This window comes from Oncorhynchus keta, chromosome 22, assembly GCF_023373465.1.
Source record: "Oncorhynchus keta strain PuntledgeMale-10-30-2019 chromosome 22, Oket_V2, whole genome shotgun sequence".
NCBI lineage: Eukaryota > Metazoa > Chordata > Actinopteri > Salmoniformes > Salmonidae > Oncorhynchus > Oncorhynchus keta.
Genome location: NC_068442.1, coordinates 11164397 through 11180981, shown reverse-complemented (window position 1 = coordinate 11180981; position 16585 = coordinate 11164397). Strand labels below are relative to the sequence as shown.

Sequence of the window (16585 nt, the reverse complement as noted above, 5' to 3'; positions counted from 1 at the left end):
AGTGTTGACCAACATTGATTTGCCACACCTTCATCATGATGTGCTGGCCAGAGAGCCACCAAGTGTCTGTGGTGTCAGTCTTGCTGTGCTGGTGCAGCCCTGACCCTGGGCTCAGAGTCTCTGGTGCAGCCCTGACCCTGGGCTCAGAGTCTCTGGTGCAGCAGGAGGCCTCCCAGACAGGGGGCAGGCTGCTGCTTACATGGGAACTACAGTGACTGAGTGCACAGCTGCACAAAGGAGCAGGAGATGGAGAGCTCAGACTTCCCTCCTGCCTTCAAGGCAAAGCCCCTCATCCAGTGCAGCCCCATCTACAGCCTACCGCAGAGGATGCCCGAAGGTACACCTGATCTCAAATGGACCACCACCCCGTCCTCTTTGCATTTGTGAGGATCTGAGAGGACAGGTGTAAGCAATAAGGGAATACAAAATAATGCAAACACTTGAGTAAATGAAGGAATCAAAGTTTATTGAAAGCAGGTGCTTCCACACAGGTGTGGTTCCTGAGTGAATTAAGCAATTAACATTCCTTCATGCTTAGGGTCATGTATAAAAATGCTGGACAGGCCATTATTTTGGCTAGCATGGCTATGCCCCCATAAGATGATAACCCCATCTACAGGGCACGAGTGGTCACTGAATGGTTTGAGGAGCATGAAAACGATGTCACCAGATTTGAACTCAATTGAACACTTATGGGAGATTCTGGAGTGGCGCCTGAGACAGCGTTTTCCACCAAAAAAACACAAAATTATGGAATTTCTTGTGGAAGAATGGTGTCGCATCCCTCCAATAGATTTCTAGACACTTGTCAAATCTATGCCAAGGTGCATTGAAGCTGTTCTGGCTTGTGGTGGCCCAATGCCCTATTAATACACTGTTGGTGCTTCCTTTATTTTGGCAGTTACCTGTATATAATGTACTTCATTGTAAGCCACACAGGTTACGATGACCTCTTATCTGTTTTAGGGGAAGCCCTTCATGTCCATGACTTCTCCATTGTGGGAGGGGAGTGGCTGGTGAAGAATGTGACGTACTGGCCACACTGCTACATGTGCTTTTCATAGGACCTGTCAGTCCGGTTCCTCTTCTGCTCTTGGCAGCCAAATCCAATACCTCAGTGCTCCTCTTGTATGCTGCAGTGGCGATTTTAGCATGTACATCTTGGTGGGGTAAACTCAAAAATATATTTTTTTAGATTCATGCCAGCAAAGCCACTAAACAATACACTAATTACAATACATTAATACATTAATAGCAGTGACAAACGGTGCCCACAAACTATTTTGTATTTGATTTAACCTTTTATTTAACTAGGCAAGTGAGTTAAGAACAAATTCTTATTTACAATGACAGCCTACCAACAGGCCTCCAGCAGGGACAGGGGCTGGGAATAAAAATACAAATAATTTAAATAAAGAGAGAACACTACATAAAGAGAGACCTAACACAACAACACAGCATGGGAGCAACACAACATGGCAGCAGCACAAAACACGGTACAAACATTATTGGGCACAGACAACAGCACTAAGGGCAAGAAGGTAGAGACAACAATACATCACACAAAGCAAGTATAAACACCATGGGACCAAGCAGCCGTCATACCGCTCAGGAAGGAGACGTGTTCCGTCTCCTAGAGATTAACGTACTTTGGTGTGAAAAGTGCAAATCAATTCCAGAACAACAGCAAAGGACCTTGTGAAGATGCTGGAGGAAACGGGTACAAAGTAAAACGAGTCCTATATCGATATAACCTGAAAGGCCGCTCAGCAAGGAAGAAGCCACTGCTCAAAAACCGCCCTTAAAAAATCCAGACTACAGTTTGCAACTGCACATGGAGACAAAGATTGTACTTTTTGCAGAAAAAATAAACTGTTTGGCCATAATGAACATCGTTATGTTTGGAGGAAAAAGGGGGAGGCTTGCAAGCTGAAGACACGATCCTAACTGTGAAGCACGGGGGTGGCAGCATCATGCTGTGGGGGTGCTTTGCTGCAGGAGGGACTAGTGCACGTCACAAAATAGATGGCATCATAAGGCCGGAAAATTATGTGGATATTTTGAAGCAACATCTCAAGACATCAGTCAGGAAGTTGCAGCTTGGTCGCAAATGGGTCTTCCAAATGGACAATGACCCCAAGCATACTTCCAAAGTTGTGGCAAAATGGCTTAAGGACAACAAAGTCAAGGTATTGGAGTGGCCATCACAAAGCCCTGACCTCAATCCTATAGAAATGTGGGCAGAACTGAAAGAGCGTGTGTGAGCAAGGAGGCCTACAAACCTGACTCAGTTACACCAGCTCTGTCAGGAGGAATGGGCCAAAATTCACCCAACTTATTGTGGGAAGCTTGTGGAAGGCTACCCAAAACAGTTGACCCAAGTTAAGCCATTTATAAGCAATGCTACCAAATACTAATTGAGTGTATGTAAACATCTGGCCCACTGGAAATGTGATGAAAGAAATAAAAGCTGAAATAAATAAATTCTCTACTATTATTCTGACATTTCACATTCTTAAAATAAAGTGGTGATACTAACTGACCTAAGACAGAGAATTTGTACTAGGATTAAATGTCAGGAATAGGGAAAAACTGAGTTTAAATGTATTTGGCTAAGGTGTATGTAAACTTCCAACTTCAACGGTATGAAAGGGACCATATTTTAGGGTGAGGCACATGGGCTACTAACAGCCTACTACACAACATACACTTACTATTACTTAGCTACAGTGTACATATCTCCCTGGCATTTTACATCATTTATGCAGCAGCATACAAGACATTTTTGGACTCACCTTGTTGTGCTGTGCTCACTTGAACAGGAAGGTGGTGCGGCGGTACTTGTGGGCAAATTTTGTCATCGAACTTTGTCATCAAAGCCTGGCATTCTCTGGTTTTATGGTGCTTTCAAGACAACTTAGAAAAAAAAAAAAACAAGGTTGAATCATGACATCAGTGATCTTCAGGTCGGCACTCTAGAAGGAGGCCCGAGTTCCCGACTTGGAATTCCGAGTTGGTTGACTGTTCAAAAACATATTTTCCCAGTCGGAGCTAGTTGTCTTGAACTCACTTAAGTCTTAGTTTTCCAGTTCCAAGTTTTCAGTTGTTTTGAAAGCAGCAGAAGTCATGCTGGATTGACAGCATGAATGTTTGTCCTTTTAAGCTTGGAAAAGAGACTCTTAAACCCAGACTTTTTGCGCCTGAATGGAAGAAAGTCCCCATAGCAATGTTCCAACATCTAGTGGAAAGCGTTCCCAGAAGAGTGGAGGCTGTTATAGCATCAAAGGGGGACCAACTCCATATTAATGCCAATGATTTTGGAATGAGATGTTTGACGAGCAGGTGTCCATATACTTTTGGTCAAGTAATGTATTTATGTAATTTATATGTCATGGTCATACTATGTCTACATCACACAAGCATCTCCCTGGTGGAATACATACACAATTGATTTTGTATTTCACCCACATATTTCTTATTTCACGCACTCTTCATTTAATCTGGTCCTCCACTGAAGATCCAGAGACTACATACCCCAGCCAAGACGTCATTTGGAAGAGGTTTGAGCAGGCCTTCATTTTGTCTTGGGGACTAGTCACCTACACTACTATATTCAAGCACGGAAGGGCCTGAGCTGAGGTCATTGCTTCCAAATGTGAACAATACACACACACAGATGCATGGATATTGTTCGAGCCATGTTATGACTTTAGTTGTGACTACGTTGTTAGAATCATTCCAAACACAGAATAGATTGAGTTGACCAATAATTTTCAACTTGTAACCAAACTGCATTGTCACATAAAATACACTGTGTAATTCTTACATGTTTATTACTGATGCACAGACATACAAGCTGGATGGGAGCACACATGACAGTGCATGGGGCCTCAAGACCGATCAGGACGAGACCAGGCAGTTTGTGCCAGAACACCCAGACTTCCTGGGAGCTCGGGTCCTCTTCACTGGGAACAGGTGACTATGTAGGTACATCTTTAGTCTCAAGACTCCTCAAAATCGTCTAATCTCTTTTAGGGAAAAAAATATGATTGATATGGACTTCATTTATGAATTACTTTCATTACTAGATGTATTACTAAATAGGTATAGGTTGTGCAGGGTGTTGTTGACGTGTCTGATGTTTTCTTCTGGTATTAGGCGGAAGACCCCTCTGGTACTTCAAGGAGGCTTTGTCTCTGCCAGGCGAGAGAAGAGTCAACCATCCCTACTTCCATGCAGGAGAAACTGGTGAGCACATGAACCCTTACTCTTCATCTGAAGTGTTCATACTAAGTCTAAACTCATGTAATTACAGTATAAGCCAATAGATCCCTTGTAGTATTTTGTGTTGAGAATGAATGTTGTTCAGCACAGATGAGTGATTACTATCGTCTACATTGATGACATTGATTGACCTCACTGTCATTCCCAGATGAATACGGCACTGATATGAATGGGAGCCTGCTGGATGCTCTACTGTTCAACCCCGTCTTCCACCAGCCACAGCTTTTCCTTGCTGTGCCACCCAGTGGCCAAGGAGTTCTCTAGGAAGAGAGGGGTGGTGTTAAAGGTGTTGGAAGGGCCGCAGGGTTTCCCAAACTCTCACATAGAAACTCTCAAGGAACTGGCTATGAACTCCATCAGGTGAGGCCAAGCATCGTACAACATTGGTGGAATATCCTGGACTAGCTTAGTCACCTGCAACCATTTATGTCATGGTATGATAGAGTAAGAATTCTGACTAAATGTTTTCTATGTCTATGTTCTACAGCTGAAGGAGAAAACCTTGACCTTGTGGCAGAGAAAATAGGAAACATTTGTCTCAGAGAACTCACAATGGAGACCTGCTTGGGGCAGAGGAGTGGTCATTTGGATGCTGACTGTGACAGTGGCATCCCCTCAGACCTTGAGCCTGTTGCTTGTGCCCCATAAGTGTTACCATATGAAGGGAAGGATATTTGGCATGGTGTTCCCAAATGACAAATGGACACATTTAGGACAAGGGAAAGGATTCAGTTGTTATTGAAACATTATTTCATATGAATACAGAGCTTCAGACAGTTTGGCAAATTAAGTTTGAGAAGAAAAAGAGAACAAGCTCATATCGCCCTCCAGTGGATTTGGTTTGTATAACACTCCACAGTGCTGTCAGTTCCCACAAAATGGAGGCCCCTGACAAGAGTTGACAGGAGTGAAATTCACTAGTCAAATAGTCATGAAAGGACACTGTTTGTTTTCATACAAAGGCATTTGACTTTTTTTTTTCTTCTGTTTGCGGAAGATTGTATTTGCATTTTAATTGCGAATTCAGGGAGGCTCTATATGATAATAGTGGCATAAGGTGCACTGTGTGAAAATGCTTACACTGTATAAACTGACCGGCTAGTCTTTGATTTATTTAATTGTATTGGAGGCCGATAATGTATTTAAGAAAGCAAACATGATTTTGTTATGGGATTTCATGGAGAACATGGTCATGTTTTTTCTTTTTCAGATTTAGTCTGGAAATGAGCTACAATTCATTCATTATACCTATTTTAACAAGGTACACACTTTAGCATTCTGATTAGCCACATACACATGATTAGAAATTAATGTAGAACAGTAGGCAGCCTTAAGCATGGACACACAATTCTCTATGAAGAGTTTTGATTGTATTTGGTAAGTAGTGAAAACGTTTTGAGTAAATTGAAAGAAAACATCAGATTATTACTTATTATACTTTCTTTGCTGTGATCAAATCATTTATTATTTCCATAGACAAATGTATCTCTCCAATAGTGCACGACCCTGTTAAACTTTATCGACTGCTGGTGTTGAACTGGGAGAAATAACTGTCATCTGGGATGTTAGTGTACACATTATCCAAGTACTTTTTCCTGGAAAGAGAAGAAAAAATGCATTTGGCATTTGATAGTGTATGTCATCTATTGATGGGCAGGTCAGCACGTTGTTGTTGATGATTTGTTCCGTCCATTAACTGTGCTAATCCTGTTGGTGACAGTTTCTCCTGCTCAATTTAATTCACAATTCAAAATAAAATGGCTGACATCAAGCATGTGAATGATACTGTACATTAATGAACTGAAAACAACAAACAGTGTGTCCATGTGTCTAAACCTAATGCATGTGGAAAGCTTCTTACTGTTCATGGTGGGCCTCAGACAGCTGTGCATTGGCGCTATCCAGGGTGCGTCGGAGCTGCTTGTTAATGCGGGCCTGCCGTCTCTCCAGTAGTAGGGCGGTGCGAGCTGAGGTCACACAGAATCGGTCATGGTGGAGCTCCTCCTTCTGCTGCTCAGCCTGCACAACCAAACATGAAGAGAGAGTTTCATTCCATTCGATGCTTCTCGATGAGAAAAAATAAGAACTGGAATTTCATTTTCATTCCTGAATTGAACTGGAATTGATCCAAAACCTGGTCTGCATTCATGGTTGTTGCTATCCACCCCATTCCCTCTAGAAGTGTTAAATTGTCAAATGAAAATATCTTTGACTGCTCAACGCAGACATCCCAAAACAGGCAAAAGAGACAGACAGATGTGGCAGATGTACACTCTTCTCCTCTATCCGTTGCTGATGGCAGTCGATGACGTGCTGCAGCTGCTCGTTTGTGAGGCCCTTGCAACTGTCAGCCCTGAGGTGGGGTAGACCCAGCACACTGATGCCCTGCTCCTGGCTCTTACTCAGCAGCTCCCCCTGAAGCTGATTTAGGATGTCTGTCCTGTTGTCCTCCTTCTCCTGCTGCCACTTTTTCCACTGCTTCTCTGCATTCTCTGCTGCCTACAAACAATGTCACACAGTAAACATATTTTGACAGAAGGATGTCCTATTCCACTACATACAAAAAACAGGAATGACCACCACATGCTTACACTGTATAAACTGACCAGCTAGTATTTGATGTATCTAATTGTGTTGGAGGCCGATAATGTATTTAAGAAAGTAAACATGATTTGCTAACCTGGTTAGAGAAGGCTACACTACTACCAATCCTAATAACGCACCTTTGCCAGTTTGACAACCACACCTGGTTAAGCATCAGGTAAAGTATAATGACTCACCTTTGCCAGATTGAAATCCTTTGTAGCCAGGGCTGCAGATCTCCTCCTTTCTTCCTCGATCTTCTGGAGCTGAAGAGCATGGATGTCCAGGTCCACTCTGTCCTGGTCATACTGCTGCTCTGCAATGGTGAGGCAGAGAGTGTTTGAGATGAGGCAGTGTGAATGTATGAGAGTCTAGCGACAGGCCAGTTTGTGTTGAGTTGTTTCCTACCTTCCAGTCTCTGCTGGTGTCGTGCTGTGGCCAGCTCATGTTGCTGCTGGACGGACCACTCTCTGAGCTGCTCCTGCTGCTTATTCAGCCTCCCCTGGCTGTCTGGGTCCTCACCCACAAGCCCCGGCAGCATCTGGATACCGTCCTGATTCATAACTTTGTCCGGGTTGTTTAAGTCATACTCACGCCGGCTACACCGCGGCTGGAAGTTCAGCCAGAAGTCCTCTATGGCTCCCTGCAGCAGACGCTCTTCCTTGAGTTGGCGTTGTTTAAGTAGACAGGCGGCCTTGTCGTTACACACCGCTTCTGCAGCTGGAGGGCATGCATTCCACAGACATAGCCTATGACACTAGCTACTAAACTGAATTCCATTGAATCTCATGAATATAAGCTTATAGAGCTCTATTATAGGCCTATCAATCATCACATTGAATTGAAACACCTTAGGCCTTTGTTTTTGCCAGATATAAAAACGTCTGCCCATACTGTATTTTATTGCACTTACCATATGCTTTTAGTGACTCTGCCTCTTCTTTTTTCTTTCTTTCATTCACTTGGGATTCAAGAGACTGAGTCTGCTAAATGACTTAAATGTAAATGTAAATGTAAGAGACACTTTATCTGTCAGTAAGAGAACATTGTGACAAAATGGCTTTACAACTAACATGAATGGACAGATGTCACAGACGGTTACAAAGTTGCAGTAATTTACCCTAATTGTTCTAACTTTAGCATTGAAAAGCCTATCTTGACGTTGCGTCTCCTCTCCAAACTATCCGCAGCAATGCGGTTCGAAAGAAATTCTATATTGTTCATTTTCCCGTACTATCTCGCTGCAGTTAGAATCAAAGGACAATGGGCCGAAAGAACTCCAACATATTCGTTGCTAGGATACCTTTCTTCCGGATACGTTCAGGTCTTCTGGGTCAGACGAGTATTCTGCCAGCGACACGAATGACGTTTCCTTTGTATGGTAATGAATCAAATCAAATGTTATTTGTAACGTGCGCCAAATTCAACAGGTGTAGGTAGACCTTACAGCGAAATGCTTACTTACAAGCCCTTAACCAACAATGCAGTTTTAAGAAGAATACCAACAAAAAAAGCAACATAATTAAAGAGCAGCAGTAAAATAACAATAGCGAGGTTATATACAAGGGGCACAGGCAAAGAGTCAATGTGCGGGGTGTTGATAAAAAGATATTAGAAGGATGAGCCGGTTAAGGATCGATTCAGACAAGGTGTTAAAATTGTACGACAAGCGACAGTTTATTCAGAGTGAGAATATCTGGTACACGTAAATACGGCTCTCCCATTCGCTCGCACAGAACAGCAGGAAAAGAGAAAGAGTGAACCGTTACAATACAATTTATACAAAACAGAAAGTAGGTTGATTCTGGAAGTTCGATTCTTCGGATTGGTTCACGCTGGAGGTAGTCTTCTTGCATTGGCTCAGCTGGGCCGTCCGTCACTCTAGAATCCCGCCGTCACACAATGTTCAGCTAAAGGGGGAAATTTGGTGTGTGCGCTGGCCTAGCAGTTATGTTTGTGTGTGCGTGAGTTATCCTGTAGGGGGCCCCACATCCTTTACTGTGAGAATATGTTGCTATGTGTTGTCTCAGCCATAACAATGCAATAGCAGTATGCTGGTCATTTACATAAGAAATAGCACTTCCTAACAAATCCCTCTCTTCACGTCTCCCCAGAGACGTGACACCACCTAACTAGATCCAGACATACAAAAAACTTCTCCCTAAGGGACTATGAAATAAGGCACGGTATTAAACAAAAATAGATATATATGTATTACCATCATGTTCTCCATTCAATCCCACTATGTACTAAGTTGGCTACCAGCCACCTAGGAACTTACAACCCTCATTCAACAGAGCAGAGAACAACAGCTCAAATAAAAGTAAAAATGATTGTCCACATATTCCAACTTTTTCCAGCGGGAAAATGTTGCGATTCCCTCTCTTCACATCTCCTAAGAGATATAGTCCAGATACATTACTTCAAGCAAAAACAAAAACATGATCCAAAAAGGAAAAATACCTTGTTTAGGCTGTCTATACGGAAATGGCCCACAAAGAAAAATAATTTCCCCCTCTTCCCATCCCAGATGGGACACGACATCCAATGGAGAAGCTTAATCAATAAAAGCAACTGGATCCCCCTCCTAAAATGGCTGCAAAAACTGAAAGATGGGTCTCATGCTCCATACCGTTATCTCGCACCTGGCTCCTGTTATCTAACAAAAAGACCGTCACTCATTAACCTTTATTTCAGCAGTCATAGCATTTCATGAAAATAATAAAAGTTTATTATTAATAACAAGTGATATATGCCTTTGTTTCCCCCTTTGTCACCCACAAGGGTGTCACTTATCAAAAACAGGATAAAACTTTATTGTTATTGACATGTAAGATGTAGGATAAAACTTTGGTCATGGAAAACAGAGTAAAGAATTATTAGAAACCATCTGGTCCTCTCAGCTACTCCTATCCTGTACCAGGTGGGCTCCTTGCCACCCAGGGACTCCAAACCCAGCATACCATGTGTCATCCTCAGTCAGTCCCATCCTCCCCTGAAAGCATGCTTCAGTATCGGCATCGCCAACTGGAGCATCAAACAAAAAGGCATCATGCCTGAAGCCTTCACCACATCTGTAACAGACTTCTTAAAACACGGTATGATGCAAGCAGCATATCACATCAATAACAAATAATACAAGAATTGGGGTCAGAAATCCAGTAACCATCATACCAGTGCACTTACCAAACCAGGCCAAGAGAACAGACTCCTCCACCCCCCCTGTGGACCTCATCTTAGCAGATAGTGCATCAAGTCCGCCTTAGTTTTTAAACTTCAATCTATCATCTGGACTGGTATTATTAGGAATATATGTGCAACATTGTTTACCGAACATCTTGCAGACGTCCCCTGATCTGGCAAGAAGCATATTCAAGGCAAGTCTATTCTGTCTGGAAACCCCAAATGTGGCCTCAAGCTGTTCAGACATACTAGTGAGTGCATCACGGGAGTAATTCACAAAACGCTGTTGATTATAGTAGATATAATTAATCCATGCAGTCTGTCCAGCATCCACCATGGCTGGACCCATAGTAGGTAGTAAGTGCCAGAGTCCATCATTCCTACCCAAGGCCTGAAACTCATGAGGAATCCCCACTGGCACTCCCAACAGGTTAGTGTGTATGTCAACTACATCCTCTGTCCATGGAGCACTACTACATCTGTCTCCCATGGGATGTTTTCAGGTCCCCTGGTTACAGAACTCAGCAGCTGTCCAGCAACAACATCAACAATGGTCCGTGGAATTATCAAACTGGTCAGACCACACGTACCTTGCCATTCTCCTCTAAGAATGGGTCTCAGCACTTTTTGCTCCACTCATCCAACATACATCAGCCAGACCACTAGTTTGGTTTAGGCCTGTAACTGGCCAAGTGGAATTAATGGTTATGTTACTCCTGCAATCAGCTTCAGGCAATCTCCCATAATCAATGCCATTACCTGTACCCGTGATGCACTCGTAATTGCCCCCATATGCCTCAACACCCCAAATGGCCCGATGAGGAGGTACTGCAGGAAACACAAGGCTCAAAGAGGAACAGAGGGTTGAATTGGGCTTAACCTGGTAAAAACTTCTCAAAATACACAACCACCCCCCTCCTTCTCCTACAGCAAATGGGTGTGTAGCCAGAACAGGTCTATCATGACTACAAATAATACAGTCTTTTCTTCTCAGGGTTTTAGCTGTGTACCTCATATAAGACAGCCACAAATTGTCCCTACTATCAAAACCAGTCTCAGTTTCTAATTGATCCATAGCCGAATAGTCTAACATTAATTACCTGAATGGTATTTTTAACACAGTGGTGGTAGAGGAGTGTGCACGGTTACCTCTGGTCTTGGCAGTACCCTAATAGAAAACACACCCATCATGTCTGTCCTCGTCCTTTGTAGTCCGAGGGTGTGAGTTCCTGCATCAGAGAGCTTAATAGTTTTGATGGCTAGTAGGATTTCATCACCTTTACAAAGTTCAACATTGCTCCCAGGTTTCCCCATATCATGGAAAACCTATCCACCCTTGTGGGATCCCCATGCTATAAGGATACCCTCTTCTCCAATCCTAGAACTGTCCGAAGTCGGTTATCATGTAATCTCTACTCTAACTTCTTGTCTACCCAGATCTAGGGATTTCTTATGCTTATTTTGGAACAAAATACACATCACTTAGCCAGAGCCAGACACATCTTCACTTCTATGAACAAAAACAGGGGTGATAGGACAGGTAGGGTTACTTCATTCGAGAGTTGGCCCCCGGAATTCTGTTAATTCCAGTTCTTCTCCCGAACTCTGTTTATTGTCCGACAGTGAAAAATGTCTTACCCTTCTGACGTGCTATATGAATCTGGGTAGCTCTTTCAGCTAGCTGTCACCAGGGGTCTTCTATGGTCCCCAAGCCTCTGGGACTGGATTGGGTGACTTCACCTGTAGTTCACCTGTAATGCATAAAATCCTGGACATACAGGCTTGGTTAACAAACAATTTCTCATATGTTTTATCTGATTATATCTTTAACTTCTATGCCCAATTGTTAGCTTACATTTTTAAATGATTAGTTTCTTATCCAATAGTCCCATCCTATCCTAGACCACAATTTACCCATCCCCCTTTGATACCTGACTCTGCCCAGGTATCAACCTTACCTACTCTAAATACTGACTTAGGTAAGATTAGTATATTATCCTTATTTCTGACATCATGAAGGAGCCCCTTTTAGTTTTCCACACGTCCAATTCTCCCTTGGGCGTCAATCCAGTACCAATTCCCTGTCAAGTTTCTTATCTACTTAAGAACTATCTGCGCTACTTATATATTTTCTTAAATATATATTTACCAATTTAAACCTTTTCTCTCATATTTCTCAAATACCACTAAGCTTCTAACTGTTTCACTTTATCCAAAATCATGTCTATGAGTGTCAATCTCTAAAGTCCTTACATTTCCTTAATCAACCTAACAATAATCCTAAATCATCACAGATGTCCTATATACCTGTTAAATTTAATACTATTTCTTTTTTTTATTTTTTTTTTTTAAAACCCCTAATGGTCAAAAAAAATTCAAAACAAATGCTTATCATATCAAAATCCTTCCTTCAAGGACTCTCAGTATTCTATTCTGACAATAACATGAATTGAATATATGTTGCAGAGTGCAGAATTCCTTGTCTACAGTGATTTATCACCCCTAAGAACTGAAACTTATTTTTCTATGTAATTCCCTGCCCTTTTGGCTTAATATATATCCTATCCTAACCTCCTAACCTAAACTCCTTTATAATGAATTTACCTTAAAACTAGTACTCAATATGACCACATTCATTATACCAATGACTCTCCCCCAAGGCTGATCAGACCTTAGAAGACAGTCATGATAAGGTCCATGAGTCAACCCACCCTTTTATAGTCAAGTTCTATACTACACTAGACATTAAAAAACCCTTTATCCTTAAAATCCAAATTCACTTGTGTAATTTAAAACTCATAAAATAAAAAACTCATAAAGTTCCATATTTGAGCGTGTCTCTTTAAAATACCTTTGCACCAAAACAAATAGTCCTAACAAATGTTGTGTATATATTTGCAAACCTTAATGATTAATCAAAACTTCCAGGCCTTTCCAATTTGGTCGTTTATGGCCTCATTCTCCCCAAGATTATAATCCCTGATATTTAATAAAAAATAACGTATTTTCCCTTGGCTCCTTCAACTCACATTTACATCTCAATAAAACAAAACACCATCTGCGTGTTCCTCAAGGAAAAACAACTTGCCCCTGTTACGTATGTCTACGTATCAAGGGAAATGTACAAATAACCAAATTCAACCTCGCTAGTTTACCGAAACATGTACAATTATGTTTTACCATAGAGGTTGCTTTTCACCATTAATACCCTGACACCGTTCCAGATAATGGAAACAGTGCTCAAATTCACTGGTGCTATTCAAACGATCAAACCAAGAATCAACAACCATCAGAATCCACCATCACGATGTTTTATGACTCAGACATCCAATCCCTCTCTCTCACGGCCCAATTACAGTCCAAATAAACGCCACAAATCAATGATACCCACCCAGCGAATCAGCTGCTAGTTTTTAGCATCTTTCCTGACGATTTATATACTCCTTTTAAAGGACACTAACCATTTTCTCTGTCACCCCCAGTCAAGACATCATTTCCGTGGCGACGGAAACCTCGCGAGTGATGTCATCAACAAGCGCTCAATCTTGACTTATTTCGCAACGATTTTCAACTCATTGTAAATAATGGTTGGCTGTCTGCAACAACAGTATTTCGGGTTCGATAAACCAAACCTAATTTATCACATCTGTTGAATCCTGAATTAGAGTTTACAACATCAATCAACATCTCTCAATTCGCTAATCTTATAAAAACATTTCGATGGACACAAATCTATCGTAATTGTTCCCCCGTTATTATTCAGAATTAATTTGATTTAAGTTACTGTCTCGTCTTTGAATTAGCATTTTAATTACGACTCTTTTCCCAATGTATTATTCCCAACAAATCATTTAGTGAACAGACATCGCCTTGCATCAAAATCTCCGTTCTTATATTAAGTTGAATGAATTAGTCTTTCAATTTGAACCAAACAAACTATTTAAAACGTTCAGTTTATATCTTATACCAATACTAGTGACTATAACTTTCTCTGCAAAACAATTAGTTTAATTAACCAAAAACTCAGACATATATAACTACTCTTTACACCTCAGCTGGGAACCGAACCCCGGCCTCCCATGTGGCAGGCGAGAACTCTACCACTGAACCACCAATGCTATGGAACTCAGATTCTCCGCAAATAGACCCAATTTTCAGTTATCTGCATTTGTTACTCCGGCATCTGAACAACAGAAAATAGCACTAATTTAAAACGCCCAAAGTTTTCCCTCAATTAGGATTCTCATTAATCTCGCTCCCTTCGTATCTGACCCTTCTTTCTTAAATACGTGAATTTTGTTCTTTTCTGCCTCTTTCTCTCTTAACCCACATTCCATTGTTTTCAGCTGAACTGCGGATGGCGGTTCCCCTCCTAAATGACCTTCCTGTGTCCATTTTAGCTTTAATCCCTCCCAAACTTTCTTCATGTGCTTCCATTGTTTCTTTCCCCCTGATCTATATTCCATTTTTTTTATCTAGGAACTCATTAAACTTCAGCTTTGGAGTATTGGGGGTCGCCATTGTGAATTTTTAATCGTAATTCAATTTAATTCAATCGGAAATTAATCGTAGTTTTAATCGGAATTCTCTCCTTCTATCTGAATATAGTTAGCATATACTTCGCCCGACGTTGATTAATACCCACGATGTACTCGAAGAGACACTGCTGCACGTGCTCTGTCTTATCTCTGAGCTTCTCCTTTGTATGTTTTAGTTCGAGAAAAACGCATGGGTCGGTATGGGATTTGTGGAGCGCACAACCAAGGGATCTATTCAACTATTTAAATATTATATTCAGATATTATTTCAATTATACATCAGTCATTTTGTTCCTGATTATACATTTAAATTTGAGCGATTCTATAGCAATCTCTTTAGGCAATATCAACAGGAATGAAAAAAAAGCGAAAATCAGTGTTTTAGCCCGGCGGCTATCAATCAAGTTTGCACCGTCATTCGACTACTGAGATGGCCTTGTCTATCAGCACGTGTGCATAATAGCCCAGTTACGTATCCCCACCTAGCGGTTTACTCCGCGACAAACGTTTCTCTCAATTTAATTTCCCCGGTCTCAAAATCATGGAACGTAAACTCTGGTTAATATGTTTTCTCAATACTACAGTCATTCATACGAAATTCACATAGAATTTCCAACATTCATAATCGTGTCCTTTACATGTTAAAACACAGCCTCTGCTTTCCCTCACCTCTATACACAACCCAATATATATATATATATATATAATTAGGACAGTTTTCTATGCAGATTTCAGAACAAACAGGGTCCCGAAGGAATTTAACATATTGGTCAATCACAATTCACTCATTCCTATTAAAATAACTCAGTACAGGCCAATTAATAAAATTCTATAACAACTGTCAGAACACAGAAGTCATAGGTACATACAACATGGAAGTTTACATACAACACAGAATTTTTCGGACAACATAAAAGTTTACATACAACATATAAGTTTCGGATTTACCCAACAACTCTTCTTGAGTTCTCTCTCTCTCTCTCTGTCTCTCAAACCATCAACAATCTTAATGGAGACGATTACAACCACATTACATTTTAATATGAACAGTTACAAATACACGCGTTATCTCCCTGACCCCTATCAGCTTATTTTGGACCTATTTATCAGACTGGACTTCGACCGAGTCGCGGGCTCGGCGCCAGGTTTAATGAATAGTAGTTAGCTATCCCCTTACTGATATCAATCCCTAATCTATATCGTGCTGACCCCTATCAGGATTAATACAAATGTCCGACCCTATCAGTGGATTTCATCAGACTGGACTTCGACCGAGTCGCGGGACAAAATTACAATTTTTCCCCTCGGCGCCAGGTTTAATGAATAGTGATTAGCTATTCCCTTACTGATTCCCTGACCCCTATCGGAACTAAACCAGGCCTCAAAAGTGATACCTCATCATTGAAAGCTATCAGACTGTGCTGACCGGGTCACGGGACAAAATTACAATTTATCCCCTCGGCGCCAGATTTAATGAATAGTAATTAGCTATCCCCTTACTGATATCTCATCAATGATTTAATCACCCGGCCGTCGCCGGTTTGTACCACATATGTTCACTTCACTGTACTTTCAACTTGTCAGCAAATTATAAATTTACACAAGAATTCATACTTACTCGGAAATACTGATCAAAATTTAGACAGACTATACGACAATATGCAAAGTTTGATTTAACAGGTTTTGCTTACCTTGTTTATGGTGCACCTTTTAGATCAGTTTCCCGAGTTGAGCAGAATTGTTGTCCTCCCCAATTTCTTTCACCCGTCTTCCTACAACCGTCCTTCCGTCACTCTCCTTCTCACACCCAAATCAACTCACTTCGACCGGACCGTTATTAAACCATCCTCTGCTACCAAGTTCTGTTGATAAAAGGATATTAGAAGGGTGAGCCGGTTAAGGATCGATTCAGACAAGGTGTTAAAATTGTACGACAAGCGACAGTTTATTCAGAGTGAGAATATCTGGTACACGTAAATACGGCTCTCCCATTCGCT

The 16585-nt window shown here is 41.4% G+C and overlaps 1 protein-coding gene and 1 pseudogene across 3 annotated transcripts; one reads left to right on the top strand and one right to left on the bottom strand.

The window, feature by feature from the left end:
* Nucleotides 1-3402: 3402 nt before the first annotated feature.
* Nucleotides 3403-5026, top strand: LOC127910564 (adenosine deaminase 2-A-like; annotated as a pseudogene).
* On the bottom strand, nucleotides 5005-15826 carry LOC118401048 (RIB43A-like with coiled-coils protein 2). Of its 3 annotated transcripts, XM_035798222.2 has the most exons (7): nucleotides 8171-15826; nucleotides 7781-7861; nucleotides 7276-7587; nucleotides 7065-7183; nucleotides 6556-6783; nucleotides 6146-6303; nucleotides 5005-5879 (listed from the first exon to the last, which is right to left on the bottom strand). In XM_035798222.2, the coding sequence occupies exons 3-7, from the start codon at nucleotides 7427-7429 to the stop codon at nucleotides 5801-5803; spliced, it is 738 nt and encodes a 245-aa protein (XP_035654115.1). In that variant the 5' UTR covers nucleotides 7430-7587; nucleotides 7781-7861; nucleotides 8171-15826; the 3' UTR covers nucleotides 5005-5800. The 3 variants fall into 3 exon arrangements, with proteins under 3 accessions (XP_035654115.1, XP_035654114.1, XP_035654119.1); XM_035798221.2 differs by lacking the exons at nucleotides 7781-7861; nucleotides 8171-15826 and having other exon boundaries at nucleotides 7276-7767; XM_035798226.2 differs by lacking the exons at nucleotides 7781-7861; nucleotides 8171-15826 and having other exon boundaries at nucleotides 7065-7178; nucleotides 7276-7454.
* Nucleotides 15827-16585: the final 759 nt, after the last annotated feature.

Coding starts and splice junctions, on each gene's coding strand:
- LOC118401048 (XM_035798222.2), bottom strand. CDS start 7,429: ATGAATCAGGACGGTATCCAGATGCTGCCGGGGCTTGTGGGTGAGGAC. Junction 7,184..7,275: donor ACACCAGCAGAGACTGGAAG/GTAGGAAACAAC, acceptor TCACCATTGCAG/AGCAGCAGTATGACCAGGAC. Junction 6,784..7,064: donor AGGATTTCAATCTGGCAAAG/GTGAGTCATTAT, acceptor CATTGTTTGTAG/GCAGCAGAGAATGCAGAGAA.